General features: G+C 42.6%; 1 protein-coding gene across 1 annotated transcript in view; it reads right to left on the reverse strand.

Annotated features, from left to right (window-relative positions):
• Positions 1-26395, reverse strand: part of WDR18 (WD repeat domain 18) — a 50948-nt gene that overhangs the window by 12289 nt on the left and 12264 nt on the right. Inside the window, exons 3-7 of the mRNA XM_088149444.1 lie at positions 14769-14902; positions 12296-12437; positions 10231-10374; positions 8885-8949; positions 7663-7787 (exon numbers count right to left, since the gene is read on the reverse strand). Coding sequence (XP_088005570.1) covers positions 7663-7787; positions 8885-8949; positions 10231-10374; positions 12296-12437; positions 14769-14902 — 610 coding nt within the window. The remainder of the gene's footprint in view (positions 1-7662; positions 7788-8884; positions 8950-10230; positions 10375-12295; positions 12438-14768; positions 14903-26395) is intronic.

The following is a 26395-nucleotide window of genomic DNA, read 5'->3' on the forward strand; positions in this document are numbered from 1 at the left end:
GCAGCCCCTCACAATATATCGGTACAATCTATTTCTCTATTAATATAAGAATCTGAAGGTGGCTCTCCCCTGTTCAAGTCACGCTTCCCTTTTATACGGAAGCCAAAAATAATTCTACACCAAGTTCTTCACCTGTCAGCCTGCCTTTCCTTTTAACCAGATGCTGGAACAATTGCTCAGTTCAGACTGGGCTAGCAGGAAGTGGCACTCTTCCAAAAGTGTTGCAAATTGAATGTGTTTCCCCCTTTACTGTGGAAGAGCAAGATTAAAAGACAATCCTGCTGCTAACAAGATAACTAGGTGGTACACTTATCCTTACAACAATTTGCACCTGGCCAATTCTGCAAGTGAATTTTGGGGCCAGAGCATACACTAACAAAGCAGAATAGCCAATTATATACGAAGTAACGGATTCTACAGTCTCTGCCCAGATTGATGTCCCAAATTGCACTGGTTGAGCAATCCAAATCTAGAACCCCCTCCTGTGTGTATGAGTATTATTTTCTTCCCAATTTACTGGTAAGTTAAGTATACAAAGCTAGCCAGGAGGAAAGATCCTCTGCGATCTCCCTGGGGCACCTGGATCTAATACTGAATTATGGCCTTGCTACCGTCCCCTGGGCAAGACATCCATCATTGTGACTTTTGTAGCTGTCCACGGTAATGATGCACACACCCCCTTTACCAGAGTTAATGAGTGCTTTAATTACTGCATTTACCCACGCAGCTGTTGGCTGCTGTCAGCTTTTCCCTTAGCTTTAATTCACATTCATTCTCACATACACATAAGGCAGTGTGATAGGGAAGATCCAGGAATGGCCTGTTGGGTGGGCAAAGCAGGTTGGTACTGGAGGGATACAGCCCTGAGAAGATCACAAGTCTCTTGTCAAGTGAGCAGTTACCTTGCTTCGGCCTGCCCCACCTCCCTTCCAGCCAGCAACTGGAACAAACACCAGGCTGCCCCCCAATTCCAAGGAAAATGTCTGAGAGCGCCACTCCAAGTCCTCATTCATTGCTGGCTGAAAACTGCCAATCTTATCATCTCCCACCTCAACTGTCTTTTGCCAGGGTGAAATATACCCAGCTCCTTTAATCGCTTCTCATAGGGCTTAATTTTCCTGATTGCCTTTCTTCTCTGAATCTGTTCCAATTTCTTGAATCTTTTGTAAAATCACTCGAACTGTGAGTAGTCAAAGTGGGGTCTGACCAAGTCAAAAGGAAGTGGAATGATTATTTCTCATTATTTGGAAATTAAACTTCTGCTGATGCATCCTAAAATTGCATCTGAACTTTTTGCAGCTATTTATGAGCTGATAATCTGAGACAATATCACCTTCTCTTCCAAATCATAAAATATTATTTTGCCAAACATTCTTATCGATGTATATTTTTATGTGATATGTTTATATAAAGGAATGCTCCCAGCCTCTGCAATATCTGCGAAGCAACTTCAATAACTTTTGTATCGCTCTCCTGAGGCCTGCATATATAAATCTCCAGAGCCAGATGGCTTACATCCCAGGGTACTGATGGAACTCATGGAGATGATCGCTAAACCACTCTTGATAAATTCTGATACCTTCTGGAGATCATAGAAGACTGGAAGAGAGGGGAAAGGAGGAGGACAGGTCTAAACTGGGCAAGGTGCTTCAAAAGTTTGTCAAGCAGCATGTTTATGAGCACTTGGCTAAGCACAGTACAATTAAGAGGAATCACCATGGATATTTTCCACACAGATTGTGCCAGACTAGCCTCATCTCCTTTTTTGATAGTTACTAGTTTAGTAGATCTGGCAAAAGCTGCAGACACAGAATACCTGGACCTCAGCAAAGCCTTTCACTGCGTGCCTAATGATACACTCCTTCATAAAATGGTAAAATGGGCTGGATGGCACTACCTGTAGATGGACACGCAGTTGGCTGAATGACTGCATGAAAAAATGCTCATTAATGGCTCCATTTCAGCTTGGAGACAGGTATCAAGTAGAGTGCTCTAGGGCTTTGCCTTGGGCCCTTTACTGCTCAACAATTTTATCAATGACTTGGATGACAGCTTAGCAGGCGCTTATAAAGTTTACAGGTTCCAAAAAAAAACTGCAAAGGTGGCTAATACTTTAAATAAAAGGGGCCAGAATTTTAAAAGATCTAGAAAGCAGTGGGCTGAAATGAATAGGATGGAATTTAACATGGAGAAATGCATCTTTATCTGAACACGAAAAATGTAAGGCACATTACACAAATGTAAGGAAGACCTGACTAGGTAGTAAAATAGTTTCAGGAAAGGATTTATCAGCGTCAGGCAGAATATCCTTCCACCTATGCTATTATTTGGCAGGTATGCCAGTATTTCCCAATCTCACTGTATTTGCCCTTGTGATTCTGGGGAAGTCAATTCAATTCAACTTGTCCTATTTTACTATAACTTTTATAAGGACCTTTGAAAGGACATCATAACCCCTCTTTTACTAAGTGTACTTGGGAGAATGGATGGTTTTTACACCCATTTTTACCTTCAGACTCAAATCATGAAATCACTTACATGGTAGCCAAATTTATTGTTGCAGCAGTTAAAGTGAGGCAGCAGTTAACATCAAACTTAACGTGACAATCTCTTGTCTCAATTTCTCTTTCCTTTTCTTTTGTCTGATTTCATTTGGCTGTTTCTACTGCTGATCTCGGATCATAAATTGAGAATTTGATTTGATGCGAATCTATTTTTTTTCTTACAAGCAAATGCTTAAATCCAGCCCATGTTTATTAAACCTTAAGACAGATCTGTTAGGAGCCTGGTGGAAGAGAATACCATTAGACCTGGCAGTGTATTAAAATGACAGACCTTACAGCTAAGCTTTGAGCCTTGTTATTAGAACTGTCCGGATCTTTTTTCTGCTAAGAAGATTTTTTGACTCCTGTCTTGCAAGAACAACCTCTAAGCCCCCAAGCTGACACTGTAGAAGGCTGGGGGACATTTAGGAATATGGAACAGAAGCAGCCAAGTGGTTCTTCGAGGGATGGGGTGGGAGGGGTTTCCAAGAAGGCACAAAGATCTCCAAGGAAAGAGATATCACGTCTGAGCTGTCACTGGCAGCTTCTTATCTCATGTTCTGCTAAGCTGAGATAAAGGATGTTAATACCGTACTTCCCAAGGGTAGTGACAATAGCAAGCAATTGCCAGGCGGTGGAAGATTCTTTAGCAGCAAACAGAGAGGAGGGAAGTAATTAGACACTGCAAGAGGGAAACAGTCTTGTTATAAACCACAGAAAGTGAAGCTTCCTTGACCCCATTAAATTAAAAAAAAAAGTCCCTGAGAGGCAGTTAACCGGCTTGGTTCAGAACAGCAGGACCAGCTTTTCACTTGCACAAAACCTCACAGCTAGTTTGGAGGTCCCTGGCTGGATGAAAGGTCAGTAAGGGAGTGACCCATCCCAGCTGTTAGGAGGCTGGACCCAAACAAAGTAAAGCTAATAAACAGGGAAGCCTAGTAAAGTAATTCACAATTCACTGGAGGTACAAGCAGGGATTGGACAGGCTAGGACAAAAGTACGAATTCAATTTATATAACTGCGGCAGTCATCCAATGCATCGTTTCATCTTTTTGAATCAGAAATTGAACGAAAGTTCTATTATGCAGCAAATTTGTTATCCTTTTCTGAGCTGACGAACGTCCCTTCAGCATAAAAGCAGCTGTGAGTTGGAATGAAGGCTATGGATTCTCAAAAAGAAGGGAAACATTCTAAATATTTATCTATGAAATATTCCCTTATTTTTGGACTCTTAATTTAAAATAGTCCATTGTAATTGGGTGGCTAATAAATTTAAATACAAGGAAGGAAGGAAGGAAGGAAGGAAGGAAGGAAGGAAGGAAGGAAGGAAGGAAGGAAGGAAGGAAGGAAGGAAGGAAGGAAGGAAGGAAGGAAGACTTCTAGAAGACCATAATGCATTACACACAATAAGGCCCTACTAGCCTGAGTATCTATAAAGCAGAGCTTCCAATTTCTTAAACACTGTAGGAACAGAGCAAAGTTAGTCTATGGTGGCAAAACATCAGGAGGGGTCTGGTAGAACCTTTTCCAACTAACACACTTTGTGAAAAAGCATAAGCATTTGTGAGCTGCTGCCAGACCTCTTCTGATCTATTTCCTAAAGCGACCAGCTAAATGCCTCCAGGAATCCTATGAAACACCATATACTCCCTCTGAATGGTTAATTATCACAGATGATTACCACAGATCTTTTCTCCACCATGGATTTTACTAACCTCTAACTTAAAGCCCTTTTGACATCCATGACGATAATATTAACAATGAGTTGTGCAGAGGCTTCTTTTTTTCATTTATCCTGAACCCACTTACTGATCAAAATAAATATCTACTAAATACCCTATGGGTAATTGCCTTGAACTCCAGTATTTGTTCTGCACCCTGGTTTCTGTTCTGATACTTTTATGGCGATTTAGTAAATGTACTTCCACTTCCTTCATTTGCAACCTACCATAGAAGCATCTGAATCCAAGAATGGCAAACATAAAGTTACTAGAGCAAATCAGAAAAACGCTCTCCGCATCAGATATATAAAAACCTCTATCATGCTTACTGAATTTTGTCATTTTTTTATATGGAGAGAAAAAGCCTCAAACGCTCAGTCTTACAGACAGTATTATTAGTCCTAGATCATTTTGGTTACACCCACCCCCACCAGCTCAACACTAGCTCTCACGAGAGATGGACCAGAACACTGTATAGAATTATTACTGACTTCAAGTTGGGGAGGATGAAAAGCGGTGGGTGGGTGGGTTGAGCAAGATCTCCTTTCTGAACTAACTCATCACAACAAAGTGCTGGATTAAAGAGGCCTTTGGTTTGCTTCAGCAGCTAGGGCAGTCCTATGACAAACATGTCCTTGTCAGATTTATCCATTTTATTGCCCTCTCCAATAGATTCTTCTGCACAGAATTTGCACAGAAACCCCAAATGGTCAAGGCAAGGGTGGTGATGTTAAGTTTCTTCTTGATCTGCTCACACCTTTAGAGCAGCGTTCCTCAACCTCAGCAACTTTAAGATGGGTGGACTTCAACTCCCAGAATTCCCCATGGCTGGGGAATTCTGGGAGTTGAAGTCCACCCATCCTAAAGTTGCTGAGGCTGAGGAACCCTGCTTTAGAGGGCAAGTAAAAGTACAACAAGGAAGCACCAGCCCAGAAACTGAGAGACGGTGAGTTCTAGACCTGCCTCAGGCATGGAACCAGCTGGGTGACTTTGGGCCAGTTCCAGAAGGAGGCAATGGCAAACCACTTTTGAAAAATATTGCCAACAAAATGGCATGGACTTGTTCTTGTAGTCATCAGGAAGGACACACCACATACAAACAAAACATGTGTTTATTCAACACAGCCACTCTAAACAAGAGTCTGGGAGGCAGGCCAATGCATAGGAAAATATATCATCAATATTCATTTATTAAAGAACCAGTCTGGTGTAGTGGTTAAAGGCACTGGGCTAGAAATCAGAAGGGCATGAGTTCTGCCTTTGGCACAAAGCCAGTTGGGTGACTTTGGGCCAGTCCCTCTCTCAGCCCTAGCAAGGAGGCACGGGCAAATCACTTCTGAAAAAGTTGTCCAGAAAACTGCCCAGACCTATCTAGGCAGTGGGCAGGAGTCAAGGAAGGGGCGGGGGGAGTAGAACAAAAGCATAGAGAAGCAGTAGGGTCAGAAATTCCATATGTTTGCAGTGACCCCTGGCTAGGGGATGGTTCTTGTTAACCACATCAAACCCAGAAGTATTCCAAAAGCACACCCTAGAAGTAATGTTATGTGGGCAGGTTTTTTTAAAAAGCCTTACAACCTCAAGCATGAGAAAGTACCATTTTTTACAAACAGAACTTCTCCTGTAGTAGCTTCCTTTGTACGTGTAGCTAACAACCAAGCTGCTCAGCACAATGAAGAATTTATGGTACCAAGTCACACTGTAATATTTAAGATTCAGCCATGCAGATTTTATGTCCCTTTTGCTAACTTAATGTTTTAAGCATTGCTCAGGTCATTCTAAAGAGCCAAAACAAAGAGGATTTGTAAATCATGTTGCACTGGTAATGAACTGAAAAAACAATGTGCTTAGATGGGAAGTTCATTAAGATGAGGTTTTTATGCAGCAGGAGAGCTTTGATACAAAGTAATGGTGGCTTGGATGATATCTCTCCCCCCGACCCAGCACCATAGTGGAGAAAATTCCCAAGGAAAATTTCCAAAAAAGTTCACCAAGAATTTCTTAAAATTACAGGTAGTCCTTGACTTATGACCTCAATTGGGACTGGAACTTCTATCACTAAGCAATGCAGTCATTAAGTAAATCTTGCATGATTTTTACAACCTTTTTTGCCATAGTTGTTAAGTGAATCACATGGTTGTTAAGTGAATCCAGCTTCCCCCACTGACTTTGCTTGTCAGAAGCCCCCCTGGGAAGGTTGCAAATGGCGATCAGGTGCCCCCAGGACACTGCAACCATGATAAATATACCAAGCACCTGAATTTTGATCACGTGACCAAGGGAACGCTGTGACGGTCATAACTGCAAGGATTGGCCATAAGTCACTTTTTCAGTGTTGTCGTAACTTCAAATGGTCATTAAATGAACAGTTGTATGTCAAGGACTACCTGTATCTTCAAAAGAACCATGGAAGTTAATAATCTGGGTATATACAAACACTTTCCTTTTTTGAGCCTTACAACTGGTACAAATGTATTTGAACCTGGTAGGGTAGCTGAGACAAATGAGCCAGAGTCATAGGCAAGGTTACATACATGCTGTGTTGAAAGCAATAAAAACGGTAACCCCCCAATTATTCATATTACATTGATGACCCAAACAGCCTTGTCCCCTTGGGAGATTTCATCAGGCTGTGCTTACATCTTTTCAAGCACTGACTACATTTAAAGACTATAAATTTGCTTCTTAAAAGCAACATAGGCAGGAATGAAGCTGACTAGCTTGTTTGTTTAAAAAAAGGTGACTTGCAACTTGATGACTAAAAAACTGATGTATTTCAGGAGTACAAATTTTCAGGTAAACAATCATTTCAGCTAATTATAAAACATGCAACTGAATTCATATGCTTCGTTTATGATTCAAAGGGAGACTTTGAAGATGGAGAACTACATTTCTGTATGATCCAGATTCAATAATAGGTTAAAAGACTAAGCCACTTCTATATTAATAATATATTAATGTTCTATGGATCTTTCTATCATTCTTTCTAAGCTTTAGTTCATTTTAATCACCATTAGGTATAACTTTTTTACTGCATTACCACAGCTTGTTTGTATTTTGGTTACTAATGTCACCATAACCTTGTCCACATGTATAACAAAATGTACCCCTGGCTTCTATTTTTTTCCCAAATATTTTCTCTACAATCATGAAGACAGAGCACCTCCACTTGCCAGAAATTCCCCAGTTCCAACTAACAGGAACTATTAGGTCTGCCTGCACTCTCAATGCCAATATGAAGTATTTGAGCTAAAAAGCTTCAGCAGAACTTCCAAGTCTAAAAGCACAGAAGCTTATCTTCCCTTTATTTTCCAACCCCACCTCTTTCTGAATCCTCAAGGGCCTTAATGTTCCCCTTCCCCCAGCAGGTAAGTTAAGCATCCATACACACATGTACAGACCTTTGTAGTTCACTGTGCGGAGACACTGTTTGCTCTGAATGTCCCAGAGCCGAACTGTTTCATCATGTGAGCCAGACAACAACAGGCTTCCGTCAGTGGAAACTGAGAGACATGTCACCTGATTCCTATGAAAAGAACAAGAAAGGGGCTTTACTTGAGGTTCTTCAATGTTTTCTCAGTGGTGCCATCAAGACAGGATTTGGGTCCAGAACTCCATGCTTCTGCTCAGCAGAATGAGGAGAGGGTCCTAGTTCATCAACATCTAAGGTAAATTGAAAAAAAATCACATTACACTCTAAGGCCATACAGGTAGTCCTTGTTTAAACATTGCCTCCTTTAGCAACTGTCTGCCGTTACAACAGTGATGAAAAAGTAACTTTATGACCAATCCTCACATTTGTGACCTTCACAGGTCTGTAAAGCAAAGGAAAGCTGAAGAAAGATCATAAGCACAGTCATGGCTTCACTTAATGACTGCTTTGCTTAATGACTGAGTTGCCAGTCCCAATTGTGGTCACTAAACAAGGACTACCTGAAGTCTAAAATTACCTACCTTTGATTTTATTTAACAATGTTATTAATATTTTTATTAAGAAACTAAAGTGGTTGAAAAAGTGCTTGAGGTGTTTGTGCTCCCACATTCTGCCCCTCCCCACCAAAGTCCTTTTAACCCTTTGGATGGTACTTGTCATAGAGAGGAGTCTCTCATTCAGGGATACTTGCTCATGGAATTTCTGAGTCTCCCAAAAGGTCATTGCTATCATGCTCACTATACTCTATTCTGTCTTGCTCTTATTTCTCAGACAAAGATGGAACAGACATCAGCTGTAATTCCTCGTCAAGGTAGAAGGGAACAGCAGCCCATGCTGATGAGATTCAGAAACTGGGGTTGAACCAGCACACCAAGGATTGCCATTTTTTCAGGTGGTAGTACCCCAGTGCAATCTTACCCAATGGTCCATGTGTTCGAGGAGAGATTATGGCATTCTCATCTCAAGTCTCACAAGAACCCATCTGAGACTCTTAAAATCTTGAAAAAATGTCAGCCTCTTGATTTTTATTTGAGGTCCTGCAATTTTGGGATATGACAGACATCCTGGTGCTACACTGTTCATTCCTGCAGTAGCCATAAGTGTCTTGGGCACAGGAAGCCATGCTGGTCCAGGCCAAGCATTCAAGCCTTGCCAGGCCAGGACACGTAACAGAAAAATGATATACTCACCTATGTCCTTTGAAGATCTTCCCATTCTCCTGCTCGGACTGAAAGCCTCTTTCTCTTTGCACAGGCTGAGAGAAGGGGGGAAATTATAGTTTAATGCACCATCCTGGGTAATTAAATAGGAATGTAAGACTGAGGAAGCTACCTCCTCCCAGATTAATAATCCACTATATTCTTGATAGTCTGCTCAGGCAGCAGTACTTTGGTACAGAGAGACCTTTCCGCTTATCTGTTACCTAATACTTTTAAACTGGAAGTACCCAGGATTCATATCTTCCATTGGACTATGGTTGCTCCAGAAGGAAACAGGGGTTTCCTGCTGAAATTCACACTCAGGCCTTTGGCGTATCTGGCACTGTAACCTTAAGGCTGCCCACCAACATTGCTTAGCTCCCTGAAAATCAATTTATATTCCACCCAGGCAGGAGAAGAAAATTGTTCTGTCAAAAGAGAATTAAGGTCTCCAGAAAATGGAAAATAGCAGGCTATGGAAGAAGCAATGACCATTAAAAGCAAAACAAAACCAGGAGGTAGTTTTGTTCCTTAACCCAGCTAGGAAAAAGCAGAATTTGGGGTGACCTGTGCTGTTGAGCTGATCTGCAGGAACATAAAGTCCAAAAGACAACAGCGCTACACACCAGTCACATTTTAATGAGATATGCCGTATTAGTTAATTATGGTTTTCTTTCTTCTTTTCTTTTGTGGGCTGCTCAGGGTCATATGATTTGAGTTGGCCATATAAACACTTTAATAAATAACTAACAAATGGGAAGAAAACATGGGCCCTACAGATCTGGGCAGATGACATTCCGTTCCTGACTTAACAGATTCACCAGACCTACAAAACATGGCATTTTTTTGGTCATGGTGTAAGGAAAGGCTTTCTAACTCTTTCCTTTACATTATCATGAAAAGCTTTTGTGGGCTGCCATGTAAATCTAGCTGCCAACGCGCTACTCATGAGCGCCAAGATGCAGGCAAATGTCTGTAAGGTTGCCTCAGGACCTTAGCAATCATTAGTATTTAAAAGATTTTTTTAAATGCTCCAAATCTGGCAAAGCTGTAGATCATGCGAGATTGCACTCCGCACCTCAAGTATCATGAGATTTCAAGCAAGAGGAGGAAAATCTCACAGGATTTGGTAAACCTTTGAGGTTTTGGCCATTTGTTATTTAATTTCTTACGTTTTTGCATCCATGCACGGCAGACACCCTGAACACCTATGCTGAAGCTCAACAGATTTCTATAGAACATAATGATCCCAATAAGGCTGAGATTCCACCCCCCCAACCCTGCACTGCAGAAAGTACTTGGGGTGTTTGTTAGGTACTGCAGAGAACGGGACCTACCCAGGAACAGAGGTCAACCTGGAAGATGGAGCCATCCATCCCACCACAGAACATGTGGTATTCAGCGAGGTCAAGGATCACTGACATGATGCTCACATCGAAGACGACAGAGAGGAGAAGGTTCCCAGAAGAGATCTCCCACAGCTGAGAAAGGGAAAAGGGGCAGATTAACCAAGTTTCTATTTATTTATTTATTTATTTAATTTATTTAAGCAATTTATATGGCTGACTCATGGTGGCTCTGGGTGGCTTACAGGAATAAGAGTCCCAAATACAAAACCCACTACACCCCCCCCAACCCCCAGGCGACAACAATACATTTACACTATCCATTTGATGGGCTCCAGATCGACCTGGGATCCCCGGGCCTGCTGGCAAAACCATGTTTTAGCTATAATGACACAAAATTAAGCCTATGAATATGACATGCATTACATATAAATAGCAGTACAGTGGTGCTTTTACATAAAGAGAGAAAACTCTCTTTTTCAGAGAATATAGAAAAGGATTTGGGAAGAAATAACAGAGATGAATTCTTGTAAGTGCGTTTTCCCCAACCTGGTAAGCCCACATGTTGAGCACAGAACTTTCTCCTGTTCTTTGTCTTAGCTTGTGCCTTATAATCCAGATGGAGTTTTATGTACCCCAACCTCGAGGAAACATCTACAGCTTTTTAGACAGGGTCAATCTCAATGGTACTGCCAATTGCTTGAATAAAACAATAAAACAATAAAACCTGGGATATCTGAAGGAGCACCAAACTGCACACGACTGCAATTTTGGGGTTGAGGCTATTTTGCATACAGGTAGTCTTTGCTTAACGGCCACTCATTTAGCAACTGTTTGAAGTTAAGATGGTGCTGAACAAGGGGTACTTATGATGGGTCCTTATAGTTGTAGCTGTTGCAATGTCCCCGCAGTCATGATTGTGATTTGGGCGCTCAGTGACTGGCTTGCAATTACGATGTTGCAGCATCCCGTGGTCATGTGATCGTCATGTGCAACCTTCGCTGCCAACTTCCGACAAGCAAAGTCAATAGTGAAGCTGGCAGGAGGTCGCAAATGGTGATCACATGACTGCGGGATGCTGCGACTGCATGGGATTCACCTGAGGACAGCAACTGGGACTACTGGAACTGCTGTCATTATGTTGGTGCAGTCACATGACATCACACCTTACGACCACATTGCTTAGCAATGGAATTCATGGTCCCAATTACCATTGGTAAGCGAGGACTACCTGTACCTCAAAAGTTCTAGAAAGTCCATAACACACAACAGTAACAAGCACCGCGACTGGGAAGGACTCCCAACTTCGATCTCAGTGGTTCATTCTTCTTACAGTCCAGCTGAACACGAAGGACACTGTGCTGTTTTTGTGGGACCTTGAATCAGGAGCATCCAGCATTTGCCTCATCTGTCTCTTCCCCCAAATTTCTTGCATCTCCTAGTCTCCTGAGACTAGTCAGAATACACGGTGAGGTGCTCTTACAATGCCTTCAGTTCCAAATTCCATTTCTGAACTGTGTTATACACAGGACAGAAAAACTCCATGCAGAAAGCAGGCTCTAAATCCAGGATCATGTCGCCCCTGCAGGGTTTGTGTCCAGAAGCCTTCAGAAGCGCTGCACAGGATTCGTTGTGTGTGGGCAAAAGGTTTCCATTTCCAGACCTACCAAGTACATCAGCACAAATGAATGTGCATACATACATATTTGCAAGGCAGTGGTTACGGTTTCCTACTTTAAAAAGGATTCAGCTTGAACAAAGTGAATTCAGTTCTCTGGTTGTGTACAAAATTCTGTGATCCGGTTCTGGAACATTCCATTTTTTTCCTAAAACAGGTTGACCTATCCTTTCTGGGTGTAGTTTGCTGTTTTTCAAAAGTGGATCTTCAGGAACAGTAAGCAGTTTATGATGTCCTGGACAAATTCAGCTGCAGAGAAACACTAACAGTTGGACTAGTGCATTCTGGAAGAAAATCAGAATATTCCAAGGAACACAGCATTTTGCACAAAACTACTAATACTGCTTCCAAACTGAGTATTATTATCTGCACCCTCACCTTTGCTGTTTGGTCCAAAGAGGCTGTGGCAGCTCTGGCCATGGGGCCACCAACACCACAGCAGAGATCTGTGATGGGAAGGCTATGCCGTGACCACACGTGGCGGGGCTCAGGGCTTTGGGCATCTTCCACCTGTAGCACACTGAGAAATGAACAGTTTTTAACACAATAAATAGGAGAGACATACGCAAGGATGGATTTGGAGCTGCTTTCTCCCTGCAAATATACACACCATTTAGCCACCAAAGTAATAATGCTAAAAATGCATGTTAGGGAATTCAGGTGGAAATCAATTGACCAGATAATTAAAGGTTGCCCATTTTATCTGCATCTTCATTTTAATGAAGTCTAAATTTGTAGGCTCTTCTTCCAGTTGTCCCTTTCTTCCACAGACATTTTAGATCAATGAGTCCACTCCGACTAAAGGAAGGAAGAAAAGTTTGCCAACTTTCTGTGGACACTGAATAATTTCAGAATTCACTGGGATGTTTGGGGGAATGTTTCCCATCCACAAGTCTTTTTTTCCCCTGACATTTTGTATTCCACTCAACTGAGGGTTAACATTATGCTTCTTAAGGTGAGCAGCCTTAGTTGCCTCTATGACACATGCAGCGCTCCCCACTAACAGTGAGGATGGACCAGCCAGAATGCCACATCTGCAACCGCAGCCTATCTTTACCACAAGTGTGTGCACAGTATCCTGTGCTAGCTAGCATATCTAACCAAGAGACTACTCGGCAAGCTAACATGCCCTACCAATTTGGAGGAATGTGCAACGCACATATATTCAAAAAGATTATGTGCCACCAAGTCAGTGTCAACTTTTAGCAACCACATAGATAGATTTTCTCCATGACTCAAAAAGAGGTAAGAAGTTCAAACAAGAAAAGCCAATATATGAATCAGCATATAGATATAATGGGTGCAATGAGAGCTGGCAAGAACAGAAAGACATGCAGAGGCATCAAATTAGATTTAGTTAGGTTTCATTTCATCTTTGAACGTCTCCTGCCTTTAATTTCTTTGGCTCACTGTTTGTCACTTTTTTGTAATTTGCGGGAATAGCACAAAGGTACATACTGAGGTGTGTTCTTCTGAAGTGCTTTCTTCTTTTGCAAACTTTGGGGTAATCTGATGGCTGGTGTGGGTCTTCCGGGCTGTGTGGCCGTGTTCTGGAAGTTTTGTTTCCTAACATTTCGCTAGCACCTGTGACCGGCATCTTCACAGGGCAGGAGCACAGACAGGAGCAGTTCTCTCTGTGCCCAGGGTGATGTGACCCTTTTGTGGGTATTTATAGAGATCTGAAGGGGGGGCGGATTGGGGTGTGTGTGGCGGGGGGGCTAGGGGGGGTAGGGGGTGGGGGGTTTGGGTTAATGAGTGGCTGCTTGTTTTGGTGTCAGAAGCAGCCACTCGTTAACCCAAACCCCCCACCCCACCCCCACCCCTACCCTCCCTAACCCCACCACCACACACACCCCAATCCCTCCCCCTTCAGATCTCTACCCACAAAAGGGTCACATCATCCTGGGCATAGAGAGAACTGCTCCTGTCTGTGCTCCTGCCCTCTGAAGATGCCGGTCACAGGTGCTGGCGAAACGTTAGGAAACAAAACTTCCAGAACACGGCCACACAGCCCGGAAGACCCACACCAGCCATCGTATTCCAGCCATGAAAGCCTTCGACAATACATTTGGGGTAATCTGCTGATATTTTCCACAATATCAATCCACATATTTTTTCAAGAAACAAACTGGCTTAACACAACGTGCAGGTTAGGCAGTGGAAAAGCTTAAGGCAGGGCAACAAGACATAATGATGAGGATGACAACTAAAGAGAGCATTCTGCAGAGGTAACTCCTAAATTCTGGCCAGCACAACTCTCTCCCTAAACCTCAGTACAAGAATGACATTCTTATTTGTCTTTCTGCAGAACTGAAACTTAGCTTCTACAAAGTTTATAGATCAATGTATACAGCCTTATTGTTTAAACGACCCAGGAGATAATCTGGTTTTGGTGAATCCAATTTAAATATACTTTTAAAAATAATTAAATAAATATTAATAATTAAGTAATCTGTAGTTAAAAATAATTTTAAACAAATACAATGTAAAGCTTAAGAAAACCCTTTTGTTAATACCCAAACAATTATGTTGCTTCACTAAGCAAGCTGTGAGTTATTTCTCTTGGTAATAAACCCCCCATTCCAAGTTTCTGAGACAGAAGAGCTCCTTTTGTCAGGGCTAGGTAACTAGGACATCCTTTGGCTGCACATATTTCTGAAGGTAATCTTGCACACAGAGGACCTCTTTCTGCACAAAAGAGGAACATAACTCCTTTACAGATCAGGATGCTCTCAATATGTTAATGCTGGTGCCCAAAATAATATTCTCATGTAGCAGCACTGATAAATGCAGTCAGTGATGCTGATCCTGTGGGCAGAATCAGGAAGTGGGAGAGCATTTCAATTCATACCTGTAAAGACTCCACACTATTACAAGACAGTCTTTGGCCCCAGAGAGAAAATGGCTGCTATCGTCCGTGAAGGCCAAGCAAGTTAAGTCCTGATAATGTCGATTCAGGATAGCAAGTAGATTCCCACTAGATACCTGCAGCAAGAAAAGAGTGGAAATAGAAATAAAGAGATGAGATGGCAGCCTGGAACTTCTCCTGCAAGTGGACAGATTTCATATAAACAGTGTGTAGTACAGAAAGCAACAACTCATCATAGTAATGTTTCTATTAGAGTCGATTAGCATGCCATAAAATGATGTCAGATTTGGAAGCAGCTTTGGATGTCATCTCTCCAACCTAACTTTGCAAGAGAGGATCTGCGAGGCAGGATGTGGCGACAGCAGCTCTGACAGATGGTCACTGGGAGCAAACTTTTTTCATCTATCGAACACTTTACTGCCCCATTTCGCCTGAGCTCCAAAGAATCTCAGAAATTCAAATGCTCGTTTATTACTTTGTGAAGTAACAATTTTAACACAGGAGACTTGTTTTCAGGACTCTTTCTGAAACCTGTGATAGTGACAAGCTGTAGCATATCAGCTGCCGCACTGTAAATTAATTCGCAGTGCTGTACACTAATTGGCTCTTCAGAACTTCAGACAGACACTGATTTACTTTTGTGGAGGGTCAGATTGGTGCCAGTGTTACTACTCTTCTCTCCAAATTTTATCCCTTAAAATAGTGAGGTTGCTGCTATAGGAATGATTATTTGCCTGAGACCTTTTGTGTCCTGCAAGGGAACACAAGGTGATGAGCAGCAAGCTGACGTTCATGGCTGAGTTTTTCATTAAAGGGCCTCTGAGAAATCCTTGACAACCACTATACTTTCTGTGATATGAGTGCTAGTCCAACATCCCGATCCATTTGGAAAGGTTAAGCAATTGACAACCATATCCGTACAGAAAAAAAGCTTTTGAATTCTTAAAACTGATTTGCTTTAGTCTTTTCTATTCCAAAATCAGGTCACTCCAAAGTTAATGAGGTTTAACTCTGGTTCTGTACAACTTCGGACAAATCCGCATTGACTGACAGGCTACCCTGGATCAGGAATCGTAATACTCTGACTGCAAACCATAGGTTGCGCTAACAATTCATGGAATCACAGCCATAAAGATGACGCGGCATTAGAGAAATTAATGGTCTTGCCAGCTGCCACTTTTTATCTAGCGGCTTCCTGCCAAATAGAAATCACTTAAAATGGCTCAGCTTAAAATAATGGCTAACAACCTAATGGACACAATACAAATGGTAAAAAAGACAGGAGAAACAGAAATAATAAAATCTAACGTCTCAGGCTACAACAGGAGAGTGTTAGGAGGCGGGTTCTGGGAATACTGCCTTCGGTGAACCTTCAGAAGATTAGGTGGTAGAGCTGTAGCCCTTAACCATCCAACCTCGCCTACCCCGAACAAAATGGTTTCCACTCTTCCACCTACTCCAAAATTTAATGATTCCAAACAGAAGCTGCTCCCAGCCGAGGAATATGGGGGAAGGAGAGGCAGACTCTCCTCTCTTTTGATGCAGCCATCTGGAAGGGCTGCTGCTGGAAGCAAATGAAGAAGGGGAAAACCCCGATAGCACTAGTTTGCCAAGGGAAAGTGGGAGGATCTCGCCTCAGATGCAGCAAAGGGGAAGGTTGGTGGGGTAGAACCATCTCCCCCCTCTCTCTGATGCGTCTGGGCAGGCTGGATGCTAATTGTTCCGAAGCTCTGAAGATGGCAAAAGAGCTACATTGTCAGAGAGGGAGCTGTCAAAGAACGGTGGTGGTGCAGGGCATTTTTCTATGCCTTGTTTGCAAGCTCCCCCAAAACATGAATTTGGTTGCTGTTGGAAACGGGAATCCTGGGACAGCTAATCTTTGTACAAGAGGACCACTCTTGTACTCCTCCATGTAGGCTGGCATGATGTCTGAAGTCAGGGGGAAAAAACGCTGTTTCAACTTCATCTCCATCCTTAGAGTTTCCTGGGTCATAGAAAACAGAAATGCTTCATAGACCAAAAAAAAAAAAAAGCAAACAATCTTAAGTGATGCCAATCTTGCATGAGCTGCTCCGAGAGCCACATGGGCAGAGTATGGAGTAAAAATGCTTTAAATAAATAAATGCTTTGTTTTGTTTGGGGTTTGGAAATGCAACCACTGGCCTGGATAGTAAATTATGATTGAGTCAATAAACTACAGGTAGTTCTTGACTTATGACCACAATTGGGATGGAATTTCCATCATTAAGCGATGCAGTCATAAAGAGAGACATCACATGACCGCATTGGGGGAAGGAGGGTGCTGGTGCGTGCAAGCAAACAAATGGGGAAGGAGAGCACTGGTGCATGCGAGCGAGTGAAGGGGGAAGGAGGGCACTGGTGTGTGTGAGTGAACAAAGGGGGAGGAGGGTGCTGGTGCGTGTGAGCGAGCAAAGGGGGGAGGAGGGCACTGGTATGCGTGAGGGAGAGAAGGAGGGTGCAGTGCATGCAAGTGAACAAAGGGGGAAGGAGGGTGCTGGTGCGTGCAAGTGAAGGGGGAAGGAGGGCGCGGTGCGTACATGCAAAGGGGGAAGGAGGGTGCAGCGCATGTGTGGGAGCAAAGGGGGAAAGGAGGGTGCAGTGTGAGTGAATGAGAGAAGAAAGGCCAGGGTGGTGGGGGAGACCTACTCAAGTGACTTGCAACCCTCCCTGCTGACTTCCCCGTTGACTATGCTTGTGGGAAGCCGGCAGGGAAGGTTGCAAATGGCAGTCATATGATTGCAGGGTGCTTGGCAACTGGTGTATGTACAAACGGGTTGCCAAGGACCTAGACTATGTTCATGTGACCGTGGGGGTGTTGCAATGGCTGTAACTTTGGGGACCAGTCATAAGTCCATTTTTTTCAGCACTGTTGTAACTTCGAATGGTCACTGAACAAATGGTCATAACTCAAGGACTACCAGTATAGTTGCTGGTCTGAAGTGAACATTACGTGGATTTCCACCACTCAGGTTTTGCTGTAAATATAACTCTGATAATGAATCAAGGGATATGGAGTCATAATAATCATAACATTTTGGGGTGTTACAGGAGGAAGAGCCAGTGCAGAGACCCTCACAAGATAGCTACTTCCTTCTTTCTTCTTCAATTAAGAGGCAGAACATACTGGAAGAGGCTGAAAGGAAGCCTGACACTGTTTTCATTACCTTCTCTTCACCCAAGACTGATCTGAATTTGAAAGCACTCTAAACACTGCTGTTATAAAAAAAAACATTTACACTCTTTTCACAGTGGATGGAAGCCTGCACTACTCTCATTAACCCTGGATGAGACGCTGTAGAAGAGAAAGCAGTATCTGGTGCAGACAGCCTCAAAAAAAAGAAGAAAGAAAGGGAAGACATCAGCAACCCTGGGAAGGCTCTGCATTTAAATTATTCATCTTCTCTTGCCCACCCTGTATCAAGATAGAAAAAAGAAAAGAATGGAAAAATACTTTCAAAAACAATCTGCGAAGCAAAGAAGGAAGAAAGATGTACCCAAGTGGAGCAGAATCTTGAATGGGGTAATAAAATGTGGAATTAAATTTATGGGATAGAAAAGTATGAGAGGAGAACATAAGGAGTTGTCGTGTGCCAAGTATTATTTACCAGTCGGATAGCAACTCTCCAGCATGAAGAAAAAAAATCACATCACCTCTTATTGGGTCTTCTCTACTTAAATGAAAAGTGGGGCCTTTCAAAGGCCCTTTGCAGTTGTCACACTACCACTTTCTCTACAATTTTTCCCAAGAAGGGGAGGCTGAAGAGAAGTTGATAGTTGTCTAATACTGAAAGATCCAGGGCAGGCCTTCTGAGGAGGGGGTACAACAGTAACCCTTTCAAGACCACAGACTCAAAAACTTCACAGATAACATCAAAATGTCACTGTCTCTCATCTCATTGGATCTTGTCCACCAAGCTTGGAGTGAATAAGTACAATTTTTATAGCTAGACTATCACATTTTGCATTCTTCCTGCTTGTGTCAGGAGAAAACTTCTTGATGGCAAGATCCATACAATAGTGGAACAGTCCTATTACAGAGGTTGCAAATTCTCCATTCCTGGTGGTTTTAAGAGGCTGGACTTCTTGAGGATGGTTTAATTAGTCTTGCTGTACAATGCAGAGAGGTGGACTACATGATCCTCATGGTCCCTTCCAACCCGACAATTCTGATTCCTCTGCCTGTTGCTTCCAGTTTATTTCCTGGAGCTCCTCAGAAAGTCAAGGGGCCAGCCAGAATTAACTGGTGGGGGAAGGTCAATCATGAGGAATCCTATATACTGCTCTGTCAGACTCAGTGTTCCAGAAGTTGACATAGCGTTCAACAGTGCTATCCTCACGGGAAGCTCCAGAGAGGGTCAAAAAAATATTAGCAGCTCAAGCATCTGAAGGCTAGTCAAGTGATGATGAAGTAAAACTGCTCTAGAAACAGTTCTAGACCAGTAAGAGGAATAGATTTCAAATAAACTAGGAGTAACATCTTAACTAGTTATATGTAAAACTTAGTGGCCTAGTTTTACCTCATTTTACTCCTGGAATGTACCAATCTGACCATTCCAGGGATAGTCCATCCTTTTCTGAAAGTGACTCTTCCAAAACAGAAAGTGCTGGATAGTGTTCCAGAACATTCTGGACCATACTGGAAAGTTCCAAGACTAGAACAAGGAATTCCACACACAGTTCTTCTTACTGGGTTCTGATTTTCTAACAGTGGAGTAGATTGCCCCAACAGGTAATGGTCTCTTTTTTGGCTTAACCAGCTTCTATTAGGGACCTACTATACTTGAAGTTGTTGCACTGAATTAGGGATTAAGGATTTGATTAGATGGACTTTAATGTACTTTCCAATCCATGGCTCTTCAAAAAAAATACATTCTACTACAAATTTTCAAATCCTTTGACTCAAATAAGGCCTGATTTTATATTTCTCCTAGACCTTAAGGGGTGAAGAGCCAAAAACAAAGGCAGCTTACTGTTTGCAGTTTCTGGGTTTGCAGAGAGCAAATCCAGACAGAAGAGAGATTGGGAAAGAGCAGTGAACCTTGTTGAGATGTATTAAGTCAGAGAAAATTGTTGTAAAGAGCAGGGAAGAGGGAAATGGTATTACTAGCTCCCATTTAAAGGAAAAGACCCATAGCTGAGCAGCAAAACCATCAACCCTGGTATCCTTCTGGACTGGTTCAGAAGACTGGGCTTGGTGTTGCAGTGGTCCTCCTCCATTACCAGGGTCAGTTCCATTTGGTGTTGAAGAGGTGTGTGAAAGGTCTACTTTAGACTCCTGCTTCGCTCTTAACATTTCCATGAAGCCACTGGGTAAGGTCATCAGTCGGCATGGGGTCAAATAACATCAGCATACTGATGATACACTTATACCCCTTTGCCTATACTGACCAAGTGATGCTGACCTGGTTCTCTCTTAGTGCCTGGAAGCTGTGGGGGTCTGGGTGGGGAAAAGCAAGCTGTGTCTCAACTGTAACAGGAATGAAAGGCTGTGAGATTTGGGTCCCTCAGGAACTGGTTTTGGGAATTTTCTACCCTGGCTCTGGGTGGGATTGAACTTCCCCACTGGAGCTCCTCCTGGACTTCCTTCTTCTCCTTCTATTATTCCATTGTGATGCTGGGCAGTTTGAGGAACAGCCGACAAGTATGGTCAGGAGGGCGTTTGTACAACTTTGTGTTATTGCATCAATTGTACCTGTTTCTGGATCAGGAGGACCTGTTCATGGTCACTCAATGCACTCCTGAAAACCACTTGGAAACTGCTGTAGTTCAAAATGCAGTGATGTGGGTAGTAATGGACATCCCTCAGTATGCCCCTTATAATACCACTACTGTGTGAGCTGCACTGGCTCCCACTAGGCTTCCAGGTACAATTCAAGATGCTGGTAATACCAACAATATCTGCCTATCCCAGGTCCTTGGGAAGGACTCAGTAGGTGGATAAAAATGCCAAATCCAGTCTAAATATCTGGCTGTGTGACCAACAATAATAATAATCAGCACTGACAAAATCACCATCAGTCAATTGCAAAAGGCAGCTTTATTTGGAACAGCTTATATCCTGCAACAATACCTTTAACACCATCAAACAACACATCTGCCTGTCCCAGGTCCTTGAGAAGGACTCAATAGGTGGATAAAAATGCCAAATCCAGTCTAAACATCTGGCTGACCAACAGTAATAATAATTTATATGCTGCCTGAATCCCAGCAGGTCATCACCTATAAAGCTATACATGGTACAGGGTTGGCATGCTCCAAGCAATGCCTCCTAATGTGGCTTTAGAGGTGTGCTTTCTCTGTTGTCATGTCTATTCTTTGGAATGCCCCCCCCTCGCCAAAGGTTAGGATGACCCTGACTCTACTGGTCTTACACAGAGCCATAAACACCAGGATGGTATATAAGCCAGTTTTATGCTATTATTGTCAGCCTCGATTATGTGTCATTTGTTTTGGTTCTGCACAGTACTTATTTTCTTCTTCGATTCTGATTTTCTCTTTGATTTTTATTTGTGTGTACCACTTAGAGTTGAACTGGGAGAGCAGCAGCTTTATAAATCTCTTAAACAAACAAATATCTATATGAAGGTCTGACTCAGCAAGTCTGTTTACCAAGTCCTGGTTGTTGGCTACTTAACAGAATTAAATGTGTGGTTGCAATTTTAATCACTGACTCTTGGCTTTGATATTTCCCATTAAAATGCATCTAAGAGAAAGATGAAAGCTACCATGGGCTCGAGAAAACTGTAGCGATAGTGGGAAGAGAAAGATAACCTACTTTCTGTAGGTTTATTAGTTTGTAGCATTCAGCCTGGACTACCACCCCATCTTACTTTTACACTAATGGGATAAAAACAAGGACTTGCATGAGTTTCCATTACTTCCTATAATGGGGCATTCAAAACAAGACGAACAAAATATTGTTATGTCCTATGCTCAGAAAGAAACTCTAAAATGTGGGGAGTTTTGTTTTGGGCTTGAAATTTGAAAGACTCAAAATGTTTAAAACATTCCTAGGAAGAACATATACTGCTGCAGCAGTATGAGTAAGCAGCGTATTCTATTGTCCAGTGTTATTGGTTCAATTTTCACTTGCTCCCCTGGAAGGCACAGACGGTTGGACAGATCTGGGCTATTAATTGTCTGTTGAATCTTGCTCTGTCTTGGTTAGAACTGCTAGACATCTACTGAGGGAGGTGTCATATTCTATTGTGAGGAAAATACATCTTTGGATGAAGGAAGGAAGTTGTTAGAGGCCTCAGATGAATGGGATCGCCTTAATAAAACTGAAATATAAAGAAATGTGCAGGCTGGTTTTAAAGAATGTATCTAACTGGTGTGAACTGGGGTGATTGTAAAAAGTCTCACCTCAAAGCCTTATCACAAACATCCCATTGCACAAGGCATCTATCTCGCAGTTCTTCCTGGCATTTGGCACCTTGAACTAACTTGTTACTTCCTCTTAGTAAGGCTATTGTTTTTCTTGAAGATAGGAGATAAGAAGAGGGGCAAATACACAAGGCATCTGTCTTGAAGGAGGATGAGATAAGGGGGGGCAGAAAATAACGAGATCTATTGCTTACTAATGTATGCCTGCATTATCATATGAATATGTATATGTATGCATTCTTTTCCCTTCCCCTTCTTGTACAAGTGTATATCAGGGTATCCATTTTGCCTGCAGGGGAGTGTCTCCCACTAACCCTTGGTGTCTCCCCTCCAGTGCGCACTGTCTAATAAACATCTGCAGTGAGGCCTTGATTATTTGGCATTTGAGTCCTGCATTTTGATTCCATACTTTCACTAATGGTCCTCTTGTTCAGGAGTTCACTTGTTGAAGACAGCAGTGGTTCACCATATATGAAGAAACCTATCTCTCAAGCCCTCCATACCTGACAGCTATAAGGCAGTATCCAATTTGCCATTCTTAAACAGGGTGGTTGAACAGGGAATGGGTATGTAACTCCAGGGCCTACTGGATGATAATGATTTACCTAGATTAATTTCAATTAAATTTCAGGACAGGGCATAGCATGGAGACTACTTTGCTTGCCCTGGTGGATGATCTGTTGAAGAGGCATGACAGTGGGAATGGCCTCTGCTTGTGCTCCTAGATCTCTCAACAGCTTTTGATACCATTGATTATGGTATCCTCTTGGACCACATAAGGGAGCTGAAGGTTGGATGAATAGCTTTGTCATGGATCTGCTTCTTCCCTGATGGCTGGTCTAAGATGGTAGTTTTGGGAGAGCAATGCTCTTCCCCACAGCCCTTGGATTGTCAGGTGCCATGAGACTATTCTATCGCCATTACTCTTTAGCATCTATAAAAAACTGCTGGGAGTGATGGTTAGAGAATGTGGAGGTGGTACCATTTTTATGAAGATGACTTTCAGATCTACTCATTTCCATCATCCTCAGGTGTGTCAGTCTCATAGTGTACTCTTGCCAGGCTGGATTGCAGGCTTGACAAACTGAAGGACTGCTACTCAGCATCAGTTCTGCTTGATTGTGGGGAGAGGTGCCTGCCCTGGATAAGGCTGTACACCTTCAGAAGACCAGGTCCATAGCTTGGGGGTGCTTCTCTTCTTAGCCGAGTATGATGGCAAGAGGTGCCTTCTATCAGCTGCATTTATCAACTTTGCCCTTTCTTGGATAGGGCTAACCTCCACAAAATATTCAACAAAGCTTCTCATGATACTTGTATTAATAAAGGGGTAAAATATGGGCCACATAAGGTAACTTTAGATTGATTTTTAATTGGCTAGGTGACTGCACCTAAAGAGTATTTCCCCTAAATGGTTCCACATCAGACTGGAGAATAGTATCAAGTGGAGTGAAACAGTGCTCTCTGTCTTGGGCGCTGTGCTGTTTAACATTTGTATTAGTGATTTGGATAAAAGAGTGAGGGACTGATCAGACTTGCAGAATGACACAAAACTAAGAGAGTGGCTTACACTTTAAGAGAGAAGGAGAAGATTAAAAAAGAATTAGGCTTTAACAGTGGGTTGAAATGAATATGATGAAATTTAACAGGGAGAACTGAAAAGTCCTGAATTTGACAAGAAAAAATGGAAGGCTCTAGGATGGGAGGGACTTGGCCTAGTAGTACTGTAATTGAAAAGGAACTGGGCTTTCTAGTAGATCATAAATGGCTGCTAAAAAAGCAAAAGCTATTTTGGGTAGTATTACCAGGAACACATAATCCCCCTACTCTACTTTGCCATATTCAAATCCCACACAGAATCTTCTGTCCAGTTCCAGGCATTGCAGTCTGAAAAGCTGAGTGTGATAGCATAACCAATGAGTTGAAACTACAGGGAAGGAGATTCAGGTTAGATATTAGGAGAATTCCATGACAGTAAGAGCAGTTAACCAATGGAATAGGTTGCCTCATGAAGTAGCATAATCCTCTTTACCAGAGATCTCCAGGCAGAGGCTGGATAGCCATCTGTCCAAAATACTTTAGCAGATCCTGCACCAAGTGGATTGGACTAGATGACTTCTGAGTTCTCTTGAACTCTATGACCTGACCTCTCTAATCCACACTGTGGTTACCTCCTAAACATATTAATGTAATAGTCTTTATCTGGGGATGTCTTTGAAGGAAATTGAAAAGCTGCAGCAGGTCCAGAAGAAAGCAGCCAGGCTTCTGTCACACGTTCCTCATTGGAGGCATGTGACACCAGTCCTGGGTCAGCTTCACTGGCTATGAAATCCATCCATCCATCCATGCATCCATCCATTTAGCAGTGCTTATATGCCATCCTATCTTGGGGTGGACTCTGAGTCCATGCAATGAATATCCAATTTAATACCAAATATCAAAACAAACACACCAATTTAACAACATAATAGTATAATAGATAATAAAATAAAGAAACAATTTCCATGATGGGCACCCCAGAAAATCAACTCAGGCCAAAGGGTTGTTGGAATAGTATAAATTTTATCTGTCTGTGAAATGCAAGGAGGGTAGAAGCTGCATGTACCTCTAAGGGAAGGGTGTTCCAGAGAGTGGAGGCCAATATAAGGAACGCTTGACATCCTGTCTGTATTCCATGGCTTGGGACCTGACCGCTTAAAGCAGTGTTGTCCAAACTTGGCCACTTTAAGATGAGTGGACTTCAACTCTCCCATGCTGGCTGGGGAATTCTGGGAGTTGAAGTCTACTCATCTTAAAGTGGCCAAGTTTGGACAACACTGGCTTAAAGGAAGCACTCTCCTATTATATTACCAACCAGGAGTGGGGCTCATTAAGTAAAGATGGCTCCAATGCTATGGATTTTCCCCTCCCTGATGTACAGGTAATCCTCAGTTTAAGAATGAGCTCTATTCCCAAGATCTGTCCTTAAGTCGAATGTGTATGTAAGTCAGAACAATATTATTGTATAATACTGTATAAGTAGTATTGTGTAATTAACTCAAACCATTGTGATTTAACTCAAATCATTGTGTATTTAACTCAAATTTTGCTACAGTAGGCTCTGTTCTCAACTCTGGGACGTCTGTAACTCGGGTATTCTTAACCTGGGGACTACCTGTACATTATTGGCCCTCTCTGATTGCTTTTAAATTCAATTTGAAAAACTACAGTGGTACCTCGGGATACGAACTTAATCTGTTCTGAGACTCTGGGCATATCCCGAGTTGGTCGTAACCCGACGCAAATTTCCCCATAGGGTTCAATGTAAATCCGGTTAATCCGTTCCGCCCTCCGAATTTGGTCGCGCCCCGAAGCAAATTTTCCCATAAGGTTCAATGTAATTACCGTTAATCCGTTCTGGCATCCGCGGAACACGCGTCAGGGGCAGGAAAACGGCTGGGTGCCGCGTGCCGGGGCGGGAAAACGGCCGGGCGCCGTGCAGCAGGAAAACGGCCGGGCACCGCACAGCGGGGCGGGAAAATGGCCGCGGACCACGTGTCGGGGCAGAAAAATGGCCGCGGACCACGTGTCAGGGGTGGAAAAATGGCCACGGACCATGTGTCAGGGGCGGAAAAATGGCCGCGGACCACGTGTCAGGGCGGAAAAATGACCATACCCCGAGGCGGAGTTCGCACATCGAGGTAAATTTTTGCAGCCGGAGCTGGTCGTAACCCAAAACGTTCGTTAGTAGAGGCGTTCATATCCCGAGGTACCACTGTATCTTTTTAAGCTGGCTTTTCCTTGATACAATATATACTTCATGTCAATTTTTTATGGTTGTTTTAAGAATGGTATTATAAGGTTTAATTGTTATTTATGGACTCATCTATTTGTTGTTAACTGAAGTTGTTAACTGTCATAATCTTACTTTGCTGGAAGTGAGTGGGTTCTAGATAAGACTGATAAACAGGATTCAAATGCCTCTTTCTATGCAAAACCAAACTAAAAGGATCACAGGCTCTGAGAACGAAGTGGAATGCAATCCAAATGAGCACAGCTCAAAACAGCCATTTTAAACCCCCCCCTCTCTTACTGATGAATCAAAATTGGAACCCAAATTGATAGGAAGCATGGTGATGGTAGTTCCTGCCCTCTTGTGGCAAAGTTCTGATCTCACTGCATTAAAGAACACCTCCAGTAACTCATTATGTATGGTTAAAGGTCTT

The sequence above is a fragment of the Python bivittatus genome, unplaced genomic scaffold (assembly GCF_059951505.1).
Source record: "Python bivittatus isolate LINGU-HERP-01145 unplaced genomic scaffold, Pbiv_v1 ctg000580_np1212, whole genome shotgun sequence".
Classification (NCBI taxonomy): Eukaryota; Metazoa; Chordata; class Lepidosauria; order Squamata; family Pythonidae; genus Python; species Python bivittatus.